The 19,114-nt window shown below is 37.3% G+C and overlaps 1 protein-coding gene across 1 annotated transcript; it reads left to right on the plus strand.

The window, feature by feature from the left end:
- Positions 1-924: 924 nt before the first annotated feature.
- On the plus strand, positions 925-1,891 carry LOC145610561 (uncharacterized). Its single transcript, XM_081665876.1, has 2 exons — positions 925-1,227; positions 1,589-1,891. Exons 1-2 carry the CDS (start codon positions 925-927, stop codon positions 1,889-1,891), a joined length of 606 nt encoding a protein of 201 aa, XP_081522002.1.
- Positions 1,892-19,114: the final 17,223 nt, after the last annotated feature.

Below are 19,114 nucleotides of genomic sequence, written 5' to 3' on the forward strand. Positions count from 1 at the left end.
TCCGTTGGAAAAGTCGTTGCACAAAATGGATACATCGGGCAGATTATTAACGTGGGCAGTAGAGTTATCGGAGTACGAAATAAATTACAGGCCTAGAACGTCAATCAAGGCCCAGGCATTGTCGGATTTCATTGTAGAGACGACGTACACAGATGAGGAAGAGGAATTGGGAACATGGCAGGTATCAGTTGATGGTTCGGCGATAGCGACAGGTTCAAGGGCCGGAATTGTGATAACAGCACCAGATGAGAAGATTTATGAATATGCAATGAAGTTCAAGTTCAAAGCTACAAATAATGAGGCCGAATATGAAGCTGCAATAGCTGGGATTCAGTTGTCGATAGCGGTAGAGGCAAGGCGGTTGATCTTAACAACTGATTCCCAGTTAGTATCAAGCCAGTATAGTGGGGAGTATGAGATTCGAGAACCAGCTATGGTGAGGTACTTGGAGAAGATGAGACAGTTAGCAGCGCAGTTACAGTATTTTGAAGTAAAGCTGGTCCCGAGAGTGAAAAATGCTCAGGCAGATGCATTGGCAAGGTTGGCAAGTTCGAGCTTTAACGACTTGGAGAGGATAGTCATGGTGGAAGTTTTAAAGCAGAAGAGCATAGATGAAGTGTCAGAGGAGGTGCTATGTATTGATAACGGCGCTCAGTGGTATGATAAGATATTGGCATACCTCCTTTATGGGGCACTGCCAGTGGATAAGGGGGATTCAAAAAAGTTGAGAAAAGACAGTGTATGGTTTGTCATGCATCAAGGTCAGTTATACAAAAGAGGGTTCTCATTGCCATTACAAAGGTGTATAACGGACTTTGAATCTGCAAGATTGATGGAAGAGTTGCATGAGGGCAGCTGTGGTAATCATCTCGGTGCAAGAGCTCTATCTAGGAAGCAATGAGAAGGGGGTATTACTGGCAGACAATGAATGCAGATGCTGCAGCTTATGTTAAAAAGTGTGAAAAATGCCGAAAATTCGCCCCAGTTATCAACCTGCCTCCAAATGATCTGACACCGATATTAAATCCGATCCCTTTCGCACAATGGGGGATGGATATAGTTGGCCCGTTCCCATCTGCTACAGGTAGAAGGAAATTTTTGATACTGGGGATAGATTACTTTACAAAATGGATTGAGGCAGAACCAGTAGCAAAGATAACAGCGTCGGAAGTGAAGAAGTTCATACGGAAAAATATCTTCACGAGATTTGGGTTGCCAATGGCGATGGTTTTTTTATCATGGAACCCAGTTTGATTGTAAGCTAGTCAAAGATCTTTTGACGATGTACAAAGTGAAATTTGCTTATGCAGCAGTATGACATCCGCAGTCTAACGGCCAGGCAGAGGCAGCAAATAAGCAAATCATAACGGCAATTAAAAAGAAGATTGAAGATGCAAAGGGTTTGTGGGCAGATTTGATACCGGAAATACTGTGGGCAAACAGGACCATTGTAAGAGAAGAAACAGGTGAGTCGCCCTACACTTTAGTATTTGGTATAGAGGCAGTGATACCGGCAGAAGTAGGGTTGCCGACATTCAGAATTCAGCATTACTGTGAAGATCAAAATGATTTGCTCTTGCGACAACAGTTAGACTTTCTGCCAGAACTTAGAGAAAAAGCAACAGTTAAATCAGCTGCATATAAGGAAAGAATGTCAAGGGCTTATAATAGAAGGGTATCTTATCGGTCATTAAGCGTAGGAGATCTGGTTCTGCGGAGGACAACGGCAACTAGAAAAGGGAACGAAGATGGAAATTTGACAGCAAGTTGGGAAGGACCTTATCGGATTAAAGATGTCGTCATCCAGGGATCATTCTATCTGGAAACTTTGGATGGGGCACCACTAAAAAATGTATGGAACTCAGTTGTGCTGAAGAAGTACTATGTATAAAATGTATGAACTTTTTCAAATATGTGAAGCTGATATCAATAAAAGATATCAGTGATGAATGAAAGAATATTCATAAAAAATGTGTTGAAAATAGGCATCCTCCATTTAACAGAACATCGTTAAATGGGACGGACAACTCAAAACCGCTTTCGTGAAGTTAATGAATCTACAACCTGATCAGTTGTGCACATTAACTCACAAGGTTGCTGGTTCAAAATATAATACCAGCAAAATCAATTCGGGTATACGCCGATATGAGGCGTAGCTCAGAAAGTGATCGCCGAGAGGGTACTTAACTGGCTGAAACAGCAAAGCAGTAGGTGACCAATGTTGTACTCTGAACCAGCAACGCATATTATTTCCTAGTATACATAATTCTAATACGAAATATGTACACTAGGGGGAGTAAAGAGTTAGATATCGTATATCAATAATCTTTAAATGACAGCTGTTAATGCTGTTATAATGCTAAACCCCGATATTACTATATGATTGGGTGTTGTTGAAAGTTGTTAGATATCTTCGTTTTTTTGCAAACAACGTAGTTATGATAACGTTGTTAGAGTAGGCAAGTACGCGACATATAAAATCTTTAACAAGCTAAGAGACATTTGAATCTATAAAACATATGGGTTGATAGCAATTGATAAGCAATAAAACATAATGAAATGAGTTGATAATAAGTTTACACGACAGTAAAGTTGATAGTCGACAGGCATCACCACAAAAAAGGGGGATATGCCGATAAAACAGCATTGTCAAATTAAGTGTTAGGACAGACAAAAGACAACAAAAAACAAATTAAGCTGATAAGGCCCAATTATACAAGACCCACAAGAAGATGACGGTGATGACTGCCCGCCCCTTCAAGCTTGTGAATTCTCAGGAACTAGAGAGTTCAAAATGCTGGGATCATTGGGACCGTCATCAGCACTTGGCACCAAATTATACAAGTCTTCCTCTGAGAATTGATGTGCTTTAAAGCCGGAAGGTATCTTGTAAGCTTCATCGTTGAAAGCTTTTTCAACCTTAACCCAATCTTCCTTCTTCCAACCGGCAGCATGAGCAATACATCTCTGAGCAGCAGTCCAACCTCCATCAAAACGATCTTGGAGCTTGGAGCAGAACTCGCTAGAAGCTAGATAACGGCCAACTGCTCTTTGGCGAATACCGGGCTTGTCAACTTCCATCTGTTGAACCTTTTCTTCAAGGTTTTTGATTTTATCTCTGGCATCGCTGAGATCTTTCTCAACTGAAGGAAGGCGCTCGATGGCCTTATCTTTCTCAGTAATCTGAGCCTTCAGATTACGTACCTCCAGCTCGAGACCAGGAACCTTGTTGGCCTTAATCTTCAAGTCCGTCATCTCCTTGTCATCTCTCTCTTTTGCCTTCTTTAGATCATTTAAGGCCTTCTCAGCGTTATCAATGACCTCCTGCATGGCACTTTGGCTGGAGGAAGCTTGATGATGCTTCTCTTGATAGTATCGGTACATCTCAACAAGTTCCGTGCCAGACATGACGGCCTGGGTGTAAATGAAATGCTTAAAGTTAAAGATATACACTAAATATGAGGAGCATATAGTAAAAGTATGTGTAAAAATAACAGTACCTTCATCATGTTGTGCATGTGCGCGGCAGCAAGGGGGGCGATTGGACCAGCAGGTCTGTCCATCGGCAGAGTAAGGTTGCTCAAAAGCCGATAGCCGAGAGTCCCACCTTGCATTGGGTCGTCGGTGATCATGGATTCATTCCGACCGACATCCATGTTGGGTTGCCCACGGTCTCCGGAATGACCAGCGGAACAGCGAAGCCTTTTAGAACTTCATCTAGAAACCTACCTGTAGGGAATATTTCAAGTATTACGATCCCAAACTTGAACCCCACTGTGATCATACCCTAAAGTATGGTGGCGTTCCAAAGGGAAAGAAAAGAGAGCAAAAGAGTCGCCAACAAGTTTTAGGAACTTGTAAACCTAAAAGATAATCCAAAAGGACCATCAACTCCATAAGGTCTTGAACCAAATAGGGTCCGGGGATGAGGGTACGAATCCAATCTACAAAAGAAAGGACCCGCCCTATAAAATAGGCCTCTACTTTGTTCTGCTCGTATTCATGTGCGCTTTTCGAATAACATACAGACATTATATTGAACCTAACCTGTTTAATCTATGTTGGTTGAAATTAATGCACAAATAAGACTATTATTGGCGATCACTTGAATTAAAATCACATTAGCCTAAACCAAATTATTAATTATCTTATTAAGCGTGATTTCAAGTACAAATTCCCTTTAACATGCATAAAAGGTGTGATCAAGCAATAACAATAAAATATATCAAGCAACGTAATAATAAACAATAATAAATAATAACGATGATAATAACATGATAAGGCATAATAAAGCTTAAATATAATAGCAAGATCCTAGGCATGATACTAACAAGATTAATAACAAATCCTAGCATGTCACTAAACAATAAAGATCAAAGCTTTAAACCTAACATGGTACTAACATGCTAACATGATATTACAATATTAGAAAAGAGTAAAGGCACCTAAACATGATACTAGAAATCATTAAAAACATCCTAACATGATACTAGGAATATTAAACAATAATAAGCATGCTTTCTACATTGAAAGAGAGTAATAAGATTACATACTTTGAAGCCTCGTACATCTTTCTAATAATAAAATACACAAGTTAGTAAACTTCAATGAAAATAATAAAGAATAATTAAAGAATCAAATTGACATCAAATTAAATAAAGTTTTGACTAGATTTGGACCAAACCCTCAGAAAATATCAACCTTTCACGTCTAGGGCGAAGGCAACTTCGAATTTGGCTAGGTGATTCTAAATCTTGTGAATGCGGAATTGTATTTGAAAGGTTGGTTTAGAAAGAGAGAGAGAAAATAAGAATTAAGTAATTCTTGATGAGAGAATAGAGAGAATTGATAGCAAGAATTGATAGCTAGAATTGATGAAAGTTGATGAATGAAAACAGAGATTCGGGACCCTATTTATAAGGAAAATAGTCCGGAAAAATAAAGAATTTGATAAGGAATAAAACTACATGCTGTCGCCAGGAATCGACTCTGTTGCGACGCGACAAGGTCTGTCGCGAGGCGACAGAGTCTGTCGTTTGGCGATAACCTGTATTAGCGCGTTTTCTTCACGCGGAATCCAATCTTTAATCAAATTGATCTACGGAATCTGTACAGAAGATAAAATGCGTATTTTTAAGATAATAATAATAATAATAAAATAATGTTTTATTCAAAATAAAAGTCTACTTTAAAAATAAATAATTATTAAATCTAATAATATTAGAATTAAAAAGAACCTTCCAGAAACTTCTAGAAAATTATAATTAATCTTAATAATTTTAGGAATAATAATTAATATTGGGCCCTCCTCTAGATCATTGGGCCGTATGTAAATAATTAACCGGGCCCAGTTTAGTATTTTGGCCATAACTTCCTCAATATTCATCGGAATTGGGCTTATAATATATCGTTAGAAAGGTCTTTTCGAGCCTCATCCAACTACACTATTATTGGACCTTAATTATGGACCAAACTAAACCGGTTTGGCTATTTTAAAATAAATAGAGTTATTTTCAAAAACAGAGAGAAGAGAATTTTAAATAAAAACTAAACCGCGACACTTGACTTTCAACCACTTTCACCTCATTCGATTATGGTTCGACGTGAAAGGCATTCATCACCGGGTTTGGTTTTGGGGAGACACAAATGGGTGTCTACACTACCAGAAACCCTTTCGATCCATTGGTTGGACCGGTAAGTCAGAGCCGGTATGCTTGAATCCGACCCAACGGTGGTAGGGGAAACTGTAGTGGTTGGCTGAAGCTGACGAGGGGACTCGGCAGTAGTGAGATCCTCGATTTCAATCCCTTGAATCACCTTCTTTACGATGGCCTCAAGGCTTTTAGTTTTGGTGGTGGAGGGAACCTTCTCGGTTTCCGACTTGTCCTTCTTCTTCTCACCACGCCCTTCAGTTTGCCTAGGGCTAGAAATCACAACCCCACCACCTCGCCGATTGGCGAGTGATGTCAGCTTTCTCTTTTTTGCGTGTCGTCAGCCATGATTTTAGCTCTTTTTTTAGCGCTAACGGCAGGAGCACGACCACAAACAGAAGCTAAAGTGTCGTAAGAAGTTGAAGCTTTAGGACAGCGCCTGACAACTTTCTTTCCGTCAGCCGACAGACCAAGTAGCTTGTTGTCCAACTTATCAATGCCTGAAAACAATGAATAAGAAGATTCTTAAAGATGAACAATATCGTAAATGAGACAAAAAGTAAGAAATTAGCAAAATAGATAATACCATGATGGTCAGTCCAACAGAGACCGACACGGGATAACGGCGCGTTGCCTAGAATGTAACTCACATTCGGCACCCACACCTTAGGAACTAGACGAACCTTGCCGTCACCATCATCAAATTCTGAGATGTCAAAATGATTGGCAGCTCGTTGTACGTGTTTACCGAGATCTCTCTCGGGGATTGAATCAAAACGAGGAGGAGGCCTGAAGAAGGTTCTCCTCAAAGGAAAGTCCTCTGGGACCGACATGAAGAAAAACCCGTCTTGCCAACCCTTACAGCTAGATAGCTTTGGGTGAACAGTGTATTTGTGGGGTTGAGTGTATAAAGACCATCACCCTTCTGATTGACCATCCCTCTTCAAGGTGATCAGTCGTTTAAAAACGGTAAGGGTTAGACGGTAATTCCGATATAGCATAACCCAAACAGTAGCAATAACAGCCCGGATGGTGGGAGGGGTCATTTGAACTAAACAAACATTCCAGGCCTTCAAAATTTTAGCAACAAAAGAATGTAAAGGAAAACGGAGGCCAAAATCAAAATGTTTCATGTAAACGGCCACAGAGCCTGCCGGACAATCTAACACTGAAGTTCCAGAAGGGGGAATTGATAGTTCATACCCATCAGGTAGGTTGAAAAACTTTTTAGCACGACGGCAATAATCTTTTTCAATTGCCATTTTCCTAAAGGATTTTTTGACTTTTACCACCAAAAAAAATCAAAAAAATGTTTTTTACCACCAAAACTTCTAAAACTTTTATTTTACCACCAAATAAAAAATTAAAAGTTGTTTTTTACCACCTGCCGTCAAAAACCTAACGGAATTTTTTTAATTCTTCGTTTTTCGTGTCAAACACATGCTCTTTAAGTGTTTAGGGGGGCACTTTGGCCCTATGGGTCCAATTTGAGGTCAGAATTGACAAAAAAGTTCGAAAATGCCTCGTTTTGCGTGTTTAAAAAAACCTCGATTTGCGTGAACACGCAAAACGAGGCATTTCCGATCATTTTTTGTCAATTCTGACCTCAAATTGGTTCCAAAGACCAAAGTGCCCCCCTAAACCTATGAAAAAATCTTTTGCGCACGAAATTCGAAGAAATTTATTTTAAACCGTTAGATTTAACGGTTTTCTTGACGTTTGGTGGTAAAAAACAATTTTTAGAATTTTTTTTGGTGGTAAAATAAAAGTTTTAGAAGTTTTGGTGGTAAAAAAACAATTTTTTGATTTTTTTTGGTGGTAAAAGTCAAAATTTCCTTTCCTAAAAGCATCACTTATTTTTGCCTTTTGCAACCTTCCCATCACTAGGGAGAACAATGGGTTGTCGGAATTCAGCGCCATCCGTTTCGGAATTGTAACCCTCATCTAGATTTTCTTCCTGGATAACCTCTGCAGTCATGTCAACAATATCTTCCCTGCTCTCAGTGTTGACACTACCTTCTTGGGTTTCGTCATCTCCTAAAACCGAGTTAACAGCTGAATCATGAACGGGAGATACCGGATCTTCCCGGGGGTTTTGGGGGATATCAGCATCTTCTTCTTCGGAAGAACTCACAACTTGACCTTGCCCAGGTCTTTTACTAGATTCAGCTGCCTTAGCGGCTTTAGCGGCCTTAGCAGCCTCACGAGCAGCAGCTTCAGGCTGATAACTGGTTCTCTTTACCCTTGGCATAGTGTTTATACCTATATTGCCAACGTTAGTGCCGTATTGATTAAAATACCGTTTCCTAGCAAAGTTGCGTAAGTGATAACGAACACTAACAGGCTCAACGTAAAGAATTTCAGTATCGGCAGGAATATCAGGGTTAGTAGGGTAATAAGCTTGTTCGCGGTGAGAAATAGTTCTATGTAGCATAAAAGCACGTTTTTCTTCTTCAGAAGATAACACCTCAAAGGGGTAGTCTATATTATCAGAAAGGGAAGAAGAATTACCCTGTTTACTACCGGTTTCTTTACCTAGGGATTGCCTAATTAAACGACGCCTAAAAGTGCTAAGATTAGGAAAGTCTTCTTCAACACTATTTTCAGACATTTAATTTAAAAACAAGAAATAAAAACCAGCATGCAAAATTAGGAGTTAGGGTACGACAATACCTTCGACAAAAATCACTGACTCGATGCCTTTTAATCACAAAGAAGTGACGCAGAAGGAAAGCACGCTGAAAATGCTGAAATGCGCAGACTGATTTTAGGGAAGAAAGGTAAAAAGCTCTGATCGAAATAGAGTAAAGCTTGGAAGAAATGAAAAGTAAAAAAAAATGGCGGAATTCTGATCTAAAAAGGGGAAACTGAAAAGTCAGTTGAAGTGAAAGGCGGTTCAGACATCCAACGGCTTAGAATCAATAATCGTTTTAAAAAAGTAACGGCAGGATTTGCAACACGTGTATTTATTTTCCCGCTCAAAAAAAACAAAAAAAATAAACAAAAAAAAAAACAAAACAAAAAAAAGGGGGAAAAATGGTTACACTTCCACTTACAACATTATAACAAGTAGACCTTGTCTGCTATCGGCACACAAGGTCACTTGGGGCGGAAAACGGAGTTTTTCGCTCCCAGACTTTATAACAAGTAGACCTTGTCTTGATTTGCATCTATTCCCCGTTCACTAACCATAAAGCCTAGAAACTTTCCTGATCTAACCCCAAACACACACTTCTCTGGGTTCAACTTCATCTGATATTTTCGCAGCCTCTCAAATGTTTCCCTCAAATCTGCTATATGGTCTTCTTTCTCCTTACTTTTTACTATAGTATCATCCACATACACCTCAACATTCCGGCCCTTCTGCTTCTCAAATATCTTATCCACCAACTTCTGATACGTCGCCCCTGCATTTTTCAGCCCAAACGACATTGCCTTGTAACAATATACATTAGCATCCGTTATAAAAGCTGTTTTGTTCCTGTCGGCCTTGTGTAGGCTGACCTGATGATAACCCGAGAACGCATCCAAGAAACTAAGCATAGCATGACCAGAGGTTGAGTCTACTAGCCTGTCTATCCGAGGTAATGGGTAGCAATCCTTGGGGCAAGCCTTACTCAAATCTGTAAAATCCACACACATTCGCCACTTCCATGTTGGCTTTCTCACCATCACCACGTTCGCCATCCATTCTGGATACGTGAAAGGCTCAATGAACCCTGCCGCTAAGAGCTTATTCACCTCAGCCTGAATTGCCTCTGTCTTTTCTGTTGAGAAATTGCGCTTCTTTTGCCTTATCGGCCTGAACTTTCTATCCACATTCAACTTATGCTCCATCACTTCCGGATGTATCCCCGGCATTTCACTTGCCGAAAATACGAAAACATCTGCATTCTCACGCAGCAAGCTTATCAGGTGGCATCTTGTATCTACATCCATGTCGGCCCCAACCCTTACTGTTCTACTCGGATCACCTGGTTGCAGCTCAACCTGAACAGTCTCTCCTCCTGGTAACGGCCTGAGGGTCTCTTCCGGCCTCGTATCAAAATTCTTCATTGTTAAGTCTTGAACCGTTGGCTCACCTTCTCTTACCGGATTGCATGGTACCGGACCACTGAAAACTGGATTTTTCAAAGTAGTTACATAGCAAGACTTGACATCACCTGACCTCCATACACCTTTTCTACAGCTCCCAAGTTTGACACATAAGCTATCGCCAGATGATAAGTTGACACAACGGCTTGCATATCATGTATTATCGGTCTGCCGATAATTGCATTGTAGGCTGATTTAATATCTACCACCAGAAATTCTGCCATCACATCCCTTGCCTGTGGACCATCACCCAGTCTGACTGGTAGCACTATGCTTCCTTCTGGTCTTACTGTAGACCCATTAAACCCAATGACCGGGTATGATACCGGCTTTAGGTATTGTCTCCCTATGTTCATCTCATTAAAAGCTTGTAAAAACAACACATTTGCTGAACTACCACCATCAACCAGCACTCTTTTAATGTCAGCCCCATTTATCTTAGTTATCAAAACTAATGGATCATCATGGGGGAACACTACACCCCTTGCATCCTCTTCTGTGAACACTATTTCAGGTATCGCAGCTGGCCGAGGACGATTGTCCACATCTAAGGCACACACTAGATGACGATGCTCAGCCAAATGCTTCTTTGCTCCACTAACTGTTCCTCCATGTATCGGCCCCCCTGTTATCACCTCTACTCCCCTTCCAATAGATAACAGCGGCAGCCCTACATCTCCTTGTCGGACTACTCCTCCTTGCACCCTTTCCGGTCTTGCCTCTATCTGTTGCCTCTCAACTGGCTGAGCCGATTGCTGATTCCTACCTGTATTCAGCCGATATTGTGTCAAATGCCCCTTCCTTATCAGCTCCTCAATGTTATCTTTCAACTGTGTACATTCCTCTTAATAATGCCCCACATCTCTATGAAACATGCAATATTTCTTCACATCCCTTGGCCTTGCTTTCATTGGAATCGGCCTTGACCACCCTTCTCTATTCTGATTCACCGAATAAATTGCTGCTCTCGGTGTACTCAAAGGATTATAAGAACTGTATCTCATCGGTGGCCTTGACGCCCTTGGATCCTGCCGGTTCCCCCCCCCCCTCCTAGGGCAGAGGCTCTCGGCCTTCCACTTCCAGATGATGTTCCTTTGTGCTGACTTTGTCCTCTCCCGACAACGGCATTTCTACCACTTGTCTTCATCAACTCTTCACTTTTTATGTAATCATGGGCTTTGTTAAATGCTGCCGCCAATTTCGGCAAATTTTTCCTTGTAAGGTAACGCTTGAAATCAGAATCAACCAATCCATTCATCAAAGCCATCACAGCTATTTCTTGTTGCAGCTTTGGGATGGTGTTTGCCTCATTATTAAATCGCCTAATGAAATCCCTCAAAGACTCATCTGGCCTCTGCTCTATGGCCATCAGTTCTCCAGAAGTTCTCTACCGCACACTATTGCTGACATACTGACCCACAAACATCTCGATCATTCTTTCGAAACTATCCACCGTTCCAACTCCAAGGTTATTAAACCAATCGGCCGCAGCCCTAATCAAAGTAGTCGGAAAGACCTTACACCAAACTGCATCTGAATTGGTATACAACATCATGTGGCCCTCATAGGATGTTATAAACCTAGCCGGGTCTCCCCTTCCATCATACCTACAAGTCGGCATTTTTACCTTTTCCATCGGCTGGTCTAGAATATGTTGTGCAAACGGAGATGCCCTTAGTTGAACCACAGTTCGCACTGCCAGCCCGTCTACCTGCGAACTTCTCTGCTGTTAAGTCCTTGTGCTAACGGTATGACTTGAGGATTGTTCAACCCGCCGTGACATAGTGTGCGTTCTTACCGGCGACTCATTTCGGGGTCTCCTGGGTGAGTTTGCCAACTGATTATGTTGCTCTCCCTGATTGTTGTGTGGTGTTCCCCTATCGGCCTGAGCGGCCCCCCTTTCAGCCTGTGCCGTCTCAGCCTCCTTCCTTTTCTTACTCATTGCACTCATCACTCTTGCTGCTATCTCCAGTTCATCTGGTGTGAATGCTGCCATAGGTCTGCCTCTCCTCCACCTCCAGAGGGTGTTAGCGGTATATGAAACTAGTTATCCTCCAAGGTATGAGTTTCATCTTCTATCTCTATCTGAGGTTGTTCTATCAACTGGTTTACTACTTTTCTTGTCACTGGTGTTTCACTATTTCCGGCCATAACTGTTGCTATCTTTTGTGTGAGGTTCTTAAGCGATAGAAGTGATCAATGTCCCCTCCTTCTAGCGCCAAATTGTATCTGTCTGGATCTGATCTCCCAAGAACTCGGGCCGGAGATCCTGATACTCCTATCGGCAAGCTGAGAACCTACACAATGAGAAGAAGTTAGCTAACCCCGGGGTGATCCGGGGATAACCACTCCGATGATAAAGTCAGAATGTGTTTAAGAAGAAAGGAAGATAAGTATGAGAGAGAAATTAGAGAGAGAGAGAGAGAGTAATTCGTGTCCTCATTAATGAGGTCTTACCTACTATTTATAATGACTTTCCTTGACAGGTGGCTCTCAACCATGCAAAGCTTCTTGAGCCAAGTGTCAAGTTTCTGTTGCCACGTGCCGAATTTCGACAGGCCGATATGTTTACTTTGTGATACATATCAGCGTATTTTTGCAATTATTCTAGGCTTGATCATGTGTTTCTTCAGAATATCGGCCTTGCCTACATATAATCCCATACACAAGTGCTTATGGGTAATCATAGTATGCTACTTCAAATAAAACTATTACCCTAAGGTTGTCAAGGGAAATGAAAGCAACTAGCTATACACTTGTCACTTGTGTGTTTCAACTCCCAAGTGTTTAAGATATGTGATTTAGTTAGGTATCTTAGATGCAGAGAATAAGAGCAATTTAAGACACAATTCACTCTGTTTCTCACTTTCTTTGTTTATCCATAATTTTTTTGTTGTCTTTGTATTTTATTTATAGAATGATTAGCAAAGCCCATCATTTTTAATAAGGAGAACTTGGATTAGTAGCTACTTTGAAACCATTGCCAATCCCTAGCAGGTATTTTTCTCTCTTTTTCCCTGCTGCACTTTTTTCATGTTTAAGTTTTGTTAAAAGTTTTGGTTTTGAGGGGTGATTAATTAGTGAATTTTGCATAGGTTTCATTTCTTTTGGTATTTGGTTTTGAAACAGAAAATCACTCTTGTTTGGTGATGGAGTTGTGGCTGGAGGTGATCTGCACTCACTTCGGCAGGGACAAACTCTTAGTGATTCTGTTTTATTAGTTCCAATTATTTTTCTGTCTTCTATTTTAGGCTGTCTTTTTGGATGAAAGAACTTGGAACTTACCCCTTATTCCGGTCTCCCTTTGGGAACCAAATCAACAGTTTTATTTTCAGCGTGCAGGGCTTCCTCTTTTCCTTTTGTCTAACTTGGGTGATCTAAGAGTTACTCTTGACTCTTCCAAGAAAACGAAAACATATGAACTCTTAATCACCTTGTCTATTGCATCTCCTTCTCAAAGCTTAGGGACTAAAACACTTTGTATAAGAGAAATATATAAGAACATACTTCAAGAAGTAGCTTTTCTTGTCATTGAATGTTTGACACAAATATTGATTTGAAAGGCACAAACTATGGTATAGCCTAGCTTCCTTAAAATTTTTAAAAGGGGTTCTTTTAGTGTTATTGAATAGTATGACCTTGTTAATGGAGTAGAGCCAGTAGGACGTGATTCATGATTTTTCATTAATAGCTCATTATTTTGCTCAGCCACAAGAAGACAAGATATTAATTCAGAATATTTTTTAAAACCTTTTTCTCTATATTGTGTCTGCAGAACAATATTATTTGCATGGAGAGTGGAGTATGTCTTTTCAAGCATTTCGGCATCAGTAATATTTTCTCCACATAATTTCAATTGAGAAGTTAATTTGAACATAGCTGAGTTATATTCACTAACAGATTTAAAATCTTGCAATCTCAAATTCAACCATTCATAACGAGCTCTAGGGAGTATCACTGTTTTTTGGTGGTCATACCTTTCCTTTAGATTACTCCAAAAGATTTGTGGGTCTTTCACAGTTAAATATTCATTTTTGAGCTCTTCATGGAGGTGATGGCGAAGGAAAATCATGGCTTTAGCCTTATCTTGAGGTGTTGCCTTATTAGCCTCTTTGATTGTTTCACCAAGTCCTTTAACATCTAGGTGTAATTCAGCATCTAACACCCATGATAAATAATTCTTTCCGGTAATATCAAGGGCCACAAATTCTAACTTGACAAGGTTCAACATTTTTCACTATACAAAACATTGTTCAAAATAAGATCTCATAAAATATCAAACATATACATATCAAAACATAATGGTTGATATTAAAAATGTATACAAATAAGGATAATAAAATAAAAAAAAAACATGAAATAATAAGTATAAAAATTGTATAGAAATATCAGATTATCACAATTATGGCAAAACTTGTAATGTCAGAAAGCAATATTGGATAGAGTGTATATCTAGGCAAAAAAACGTATGAGAATAATATATACATGAATCATATGTAACAAAATCTTAAGTTATAGACAAATCACAATGAATAATTGATCATAAAACAGACGACGCACATAAATATATAGCACAAAATTAGTATTTCGGCTAAACGCAAGTGACAAGAGGTAATCTTAAGTCGCATGTAAAAAGGAGCCCACATACAATCTAATATATATAAATAAAGTAGGCATTTTTTGGGAGCATTCGGAGCGCCACATAAGCAAAAGTATATTTTTGACCAATTAAAATTTAGATTTCTATTTTATTTTAGAATTAAAAAATTCACTTGCCACCTATATAAAAGCGACGAATGAGATTTATGAAATTTGTCACGTAGGTAAAACACAACGAATAATGATTTATTAGGATTTAATTTATTTGAAAAACTAAAAATTATCTTCAAAAAAAAAAAATCATCTTTAGATATATGATTTATATATCTAAAATAATCTTTATGTTTATCTTTTAAAAAAAATCATCTTTAGATATAGGATTTATATATCTAAAATAATCTTTATAGTGTTTATAATAAGAAATAAAAATTATTTCTTAATTATAATTAAATTAAAATTTGTGATGCCTACTACTATAAATAATTGACTCATCCTATGGTAAAGGATATCTCGGTCGTTGGACAATCACCCTAAAACCAAACAATAATTCTACCTAAACCAACCTAAGACAAGTCTAGGGTAAGTAGAGGATCGTATCCACAGGGAATGGGTAAGTACACCGAGAGTATGAAACGGTTGCAATCTAATTCGGTCACAAATTGGGGGTTTTGATTAGGTAACTACTATGGAGACAAACACTAGGGGGAAAGTAGGGATCGACTCCAACCAAATCAATGGATCAAACAATAGGCAAGCATGAACACAAATTGGGTGATAGAGAGGGCACTCAATGTTGCCTTCTTTCGAAGCCACAACACTAAGCATTCTTAAACCAAACTCAACTAACAAGATAGGCCAACCAAGTCTTAACGATGAGAAGCAGACTACTAACTCGGGGTTGTCTTTCGATCGGTCCAAGAAAGCATTAAGGCACAAACAATTGAGATTTCTCACCTAATTGTTGATTGTTGCAACTAATACTACTACATCATTCAAACAAGGAACCATAATCAAGAGGAATTTAGCATAACCATATAAGAAAAGGCTCACAACTAGACTTCATCTCTCAATGCAAGCATAGAAGTGAATACATGAGCAATAAGTGGCCATTCAATTACACATGCAATTAACCAATTCTTTAACAATTAATCATCAACCCAAAATGAACATGCAAGCACATACATCAATCAACCCATAGCTAATTAACTACTCACTAACCATGGTGAAGGACATCAAAACAACAAGTTCCAATTCAAACATTAAATTAACAAGTTGAGAGGAGTAGTAGCAATAAGGTAGATTGGACATGCAACAACAATTAAGCAAGATCAAGAGAGGAATTAACAATTCAAAGTAAATAAAACTGAAATTAAAGAGTAAGAGATAGAGGAAAGAAATTACTTAAAATGCTTCAAAGTTGAGAAACTGTGGAATACAAGAGAACAATCTTCAATTAATTTATTACAATGATCGAGTTTGAGAAGATCTAAGCTAATTAATGAGGGTTGAGAGAAACTAAGGGCCTAAGAAAACTAAAGGGAAAAGAAGATCTCCAAATCTGAAGTCAAGCGTCCTATTTATATGCCCAAAAGTTACATCGTAAAATCCGTCAAAATCGGGCTTCAGAACTGGAGGAGCGCCCGCTCCAGTTAGTAGGAGCGCCCGCTCCTGGGCTCTCTGCATGCCCTCTCCTCTTGCAGCAGATTGGGGCAGAATGTAGAGGATCAGGGAGGAGCGCCCGCTCCTATTTAGGTGCACGCCCGCTCCTCTAAGTGCAGGGGGAGGCAGATTGTAGCAGTTCAGGTAGGAGCGCCCGCTCCTTATAGGCTGCACGCCCGCTCCTGATTTCCTTTGCTTCCAAAAGGTATTTCTTCATGCTTATGCTATTTAACCCATTTTTCATTCCACCTACAAACATGAGCACACACATAAAAAGGAACGGGGAAGCCAAAAGATGCAAATTAGCACAAGAGGAGTTAGAAAAAGGGATTGAAGTGGGGAAAGAGTACAAAATCGTGTTTAAAATGCCATGATAAGTGGACAAATAAAACACTTATCATCCTACCACACCAATAAAATTTCATATCAATACAAAATCAAATCAAACGAATTTAATGTCACTTTTTATTTGAAATACTTAATGATTTTATGTTTATGTTTTGTTCACTAAATTATGTTTTTACATGTAGATATAATTTAATCATAGAATTAAATTCGAGTAAAAATTATTGGAAAATAAAAGTACGAAGAGGTATTATATCTTTTTAAATAATTTACATATTTTCAGTTTTTATTAATTAAATTTATGATTAAATCAAATTTTTTGTGATTTAGGTAGCATAATCAAGTCATCAAATTAACTTAATTTTTATTTTTAATTACAGGGTGATTACGTTTATGCCTCAATTAAAGCTAACTTTGTACAATTTCGTCCAAAATTAATTGAAAGAAAAATTTACACCATTAGATACTTTTCAATCGTTACAAATAAGAATCAATATTGCACACATTGTCAGTGACAACAAAATAATGATTTAATTTTTTCAAAATACTATTGTTCGAGCAATTGGGGACAATGAAAAAATTCCAATGCAATGATTTGATTTTATACAATTAAAATTTTTTATCACATTTAACAACAATTTTTCACTTCTCGGTAAATATGTATTGATTTATTTTATAAGAATATAAAGATTAATTTTATATAAATTTTATTTTTGCTAACATGTTTTAATTATCCATTTTGATTTGATGAAAGAGATATGAGTTTGATAGAAGTTGGTGATTATGTCGAAATAGAAAATAAATAGTACACATGTTTTTATCATTTTTTTTAAAAATATTTTTAGTTTTTAAAAAAACAACGAATAATGATTTAGGATTTAAATTATTTTAAAAAAATATCTTTTCACATTAAAGATTTTATCCTAATATGTAACCGTCAAAATATCATATTTACAATTTTTTTTAGAAAGATATCATATTTACAATTTAGTCATATTTTTAAATTCAATTTTCATATAATTAACAACCACAATAAAATACAAAACAACAATAAATAAAGTCGCATTATAAATTACATTAAAAAAATTATATACTTTTGTAATAGGAATAACACTTTAATTGAAATATTATAAGTTTTTTTGTCTTAAATTAAATTATAAAACAGTAAAATAAATCAAATAATTAAAAAAAGACTTAGAATCTATACGAAAATATACTTTCTTGAGATTTATATATGAAAAAACCGTGCATCGCACGGGCTTTCATCTAGTTCTTAATTAACATAAGTACTAATGTTTCAATAAGCTAGAAAACGAATAAAATTGTGAATGTTTAATACTAAAAACCAAAAGCAGCATTAAAATATCAAGAAGATGAATACTTTAAAATTGTTAGTGCACGCACACAAGTTAAACATAATTATTCAACTCAAAATATTAACATCATAAGATACTTACATATCGACTGACGATAATGTAGTATTATGATTCAAAGGTATGTGATATCACTTAACTGAACCATCAAGACCTTCTAATGCAATTGATTAGAGCGTGGTGCTGATAACGTATTATATAATAAGAGGAAAGGGAGAATAAGAGAGAAAGATATAGAGAGGTAATTGTGTTATGTCTATATTCATTCATTTCATAAATCACCTATATATATACATGATAGAACATTGTAACCTATATGGACAATGAAAAGTCCATTCATGAGAGGGTTAATGTGACCTAATGACATATAGAGGGTTACAAGGATGTTATTACTACCATACTTAAGGTAGTCATAAAAAGAGATATTTACAAGCTATAATGACCATTCATAATAATATATTTCATAACACAATAAATGAACACATTGTGATATCATATGGCTCATATTTTTTTTTTGGTGACATACATTTTGTGATAAGTGAAAATTGAAGAAGTAGTTGATAACTAAATTTAAAAATTTGATCAAACAAAAATTTGATCATGCTTACGGATTCCATACAAAATAAATTTTAAAAAAAAAAATTCCTAATCATGTTAAATTCTTTTTTTTTTTCTCTCTCTTAATCTTAAATGGTACTCCGTAGCATCTTTCAAAAAAAAAAAAAAAAATAAATAAATTAAAAATAAAAATAAAAATAAAAATCTTAAATCGTAGCAAATTTAATGGTGTGGAGGCCATGCATAGTAGTATACTACCACCAAGAAAGAGGCCCACACATATTATGTCTCCATGTTGGGCTATTCAGTATTCACACAATCACACATCACAAATTCACGCTAAAGCATCAAAGAGAACGAGGAACCATCCAAACAAAAATTTAAAATAAAATAAATAAAGTAGATAAAAAGAATAATAACGTGTATAACGTGGGAAATTATTCACAAGTATTATAAAGTTTAAAGATCCATTTTGTGATTGAAGGATAATAAAACAAATCACAATTATTGTACGCAATTCTAACAGCAATTACTAGTAGGAGTGAGTAGGACATACTACACATAACACATTTGATTTAACTATATTAAATTATTAATATATCTTCTGTATTTCTTGATAGTTTAGGTAATTTAGTCAAATTATATTGATTATAAATCTCCATATAGTATCTTGAAGTCACACAGCAAGTGGTTCACTTCATTAATCACTGTTTTAATTTTCTTATAATTTTGCATATTTTGTTTAAAAAAAATCCATGGAACTATATTGGTTAAAATAGTTAGTCCATATTTATATAACTTTATAATTCTTGTATTTTTTTTTTAATAGACTTT

The sequence above is a fragment of the Chenopodium album genome, chromosome 24, assembly GCF_948465745.1.
Source record: "Chenopodium album chromosome 24, dcCheAlbu1.1, whole genome shotgun sequence".
NCBI lineage: Eukaryota > Viridiplantae > Streptophyta > Magnoliopsida > Caryophyllales > Amaranthaceae > Chenopodium > Chenopodium album.